This window comes from Poecilia latipinna, unplaced genomic scaffold (assembly GCF_001443285.1).
Source record: "Poecilia latipinna isolate Pla-1442-1.1 unplaced genomic scaffold, P_latipinna-1.0 Scaffold199, whole genome shotgun sequence".
Lineage (NCBI taxonomy): Eukaryota > Metazoa > Chordata > Actinopteri > Cyprinodontiformes > Poeciliidae > Poecilia > Poecilia latipinna.
Window position 1 is genome coordinate 277878 of NW_015112815.1, and position 1138 is coordinate 279015.

The window sequence follows — 1138 nt, forward strand, 5'->3', positions numbered from 1 at the left end:
AAAAAAAAAAAAAAACTTTTTTTTTTTTTTTGGGGAAAAAAAATAAAAAGGGTTTTTTAAAAAAACTTTTTTTTTTTTTTTTTTTTTTTTTTTTACAACTGATTTGTACGTACGCTTATCTGAAGAATCACAGCCTGAATATCTACAAAAGGCACTGGAGGCGAATATTGTGGCATTATGGTCTGGAGAGGCACATGTGGTTCTGTCGTTTTCATTATAGCTCCCAGTGGCCAAAAGGTCAGCTGTTCAGTGCAGCGAGGAGCCAGTAAAGCACTGAGCTAAATAAAACTATGAGCTCAGCAAACTCTGAAAGGACACATGCACGGTACGGGCTGCCTTCTGCACCAATGGAAGCAGCGGGGGACATGATTACTCAAGCTCTGTTTCATCACAGATTTCATCGGCAACTTCAGATGAGCGCCGCAACAAACCTTGTGGAATCTGGTCATCAAGCCTTTACCAACCACAGATCACAGCGTAAAGAAAATGGAAATCAAGCGTAGTTTCTGTCGTGGCTTGATATACTCACATAGTAGCGAAACTTTCCCAACAACAGCAGCTAGCATGGAGAGGGAAAATAAAGCCGTTTAGCGAAATGTGAGTTGGCAAAACTCAGAAGAAGGAACCATACACATTACATCTGCCCTAAAAGGTTACAAACAACCCATAATTGTGCTACAGTGCAGAAAACGTCACTGTTAGTTTTCTTATTGACTAAGCTGAAGTTGCTAACTCTTTCGAAGTGCTATGCTAGTTTGTTAGCTTAGGGGCTAATCAAACCGTAACAAACTGCAAACTAAGTCCCGAGGACGTTTAAAAGTGATTAGTTACGTGCGATAATGGCTAATCTCAAGCAAGACATACTGTCTGTTAAGCACACGGGACTCTGATTTAGCAAATCCGCGGCGGGAAAATGCAAAATATGTCAAATATCCCAAAACTTCCAGCAAAGGCGAAGCAGCTGCTGCTGCGGCATGAAAAAGTTGCTGCACACAACAAAGAAGGATATCTGGGAGCTGCACTCACCTCACAACGGCTTCCGCGCTCCGCTCTTACAGGGACGAACTTCTTCTCCCCCGTAAAACCCGGTTTCTGCACAACACTTGCTCCGAAATTTAACAGTAATAACAACAGAGTA

General features: G+C 42.0%; 1 protein-coding gene across 8 annotated transcripts in view; it reads right to left on the reverse strand.

The window, feature by feature from the left end:
* Window positions 1-826, reverse strand: part of tead3a (TEA domain family member 3 a) — a 23731-nt gene extending 22905 nt beyond the window's left edge. For 3 of the 8 annotated variants that reach the window (XM_015031155.1, XM_015031153.1, XM_015031151.1), the window contains exon 1: window positions 530-811. In XM_015031155.1, the coding sequence (XP_014886641.1) occupies window positions 530-566 (37 nt within the window). In that variant the 5' untranslated portion in view covers window positions 567-811. Of the gene's footprint in view, window positions 1-529 lie in introns of all 8 variants that reach the window. The other 5 variants (XM_015031154.1, XM_015031152.1, XM_015031158.1 and 2 more) reach the window with 4 other exon arrangements.
* Between the last annotated feature and the right edge of the window lie 312 nt (window positions 827-1138).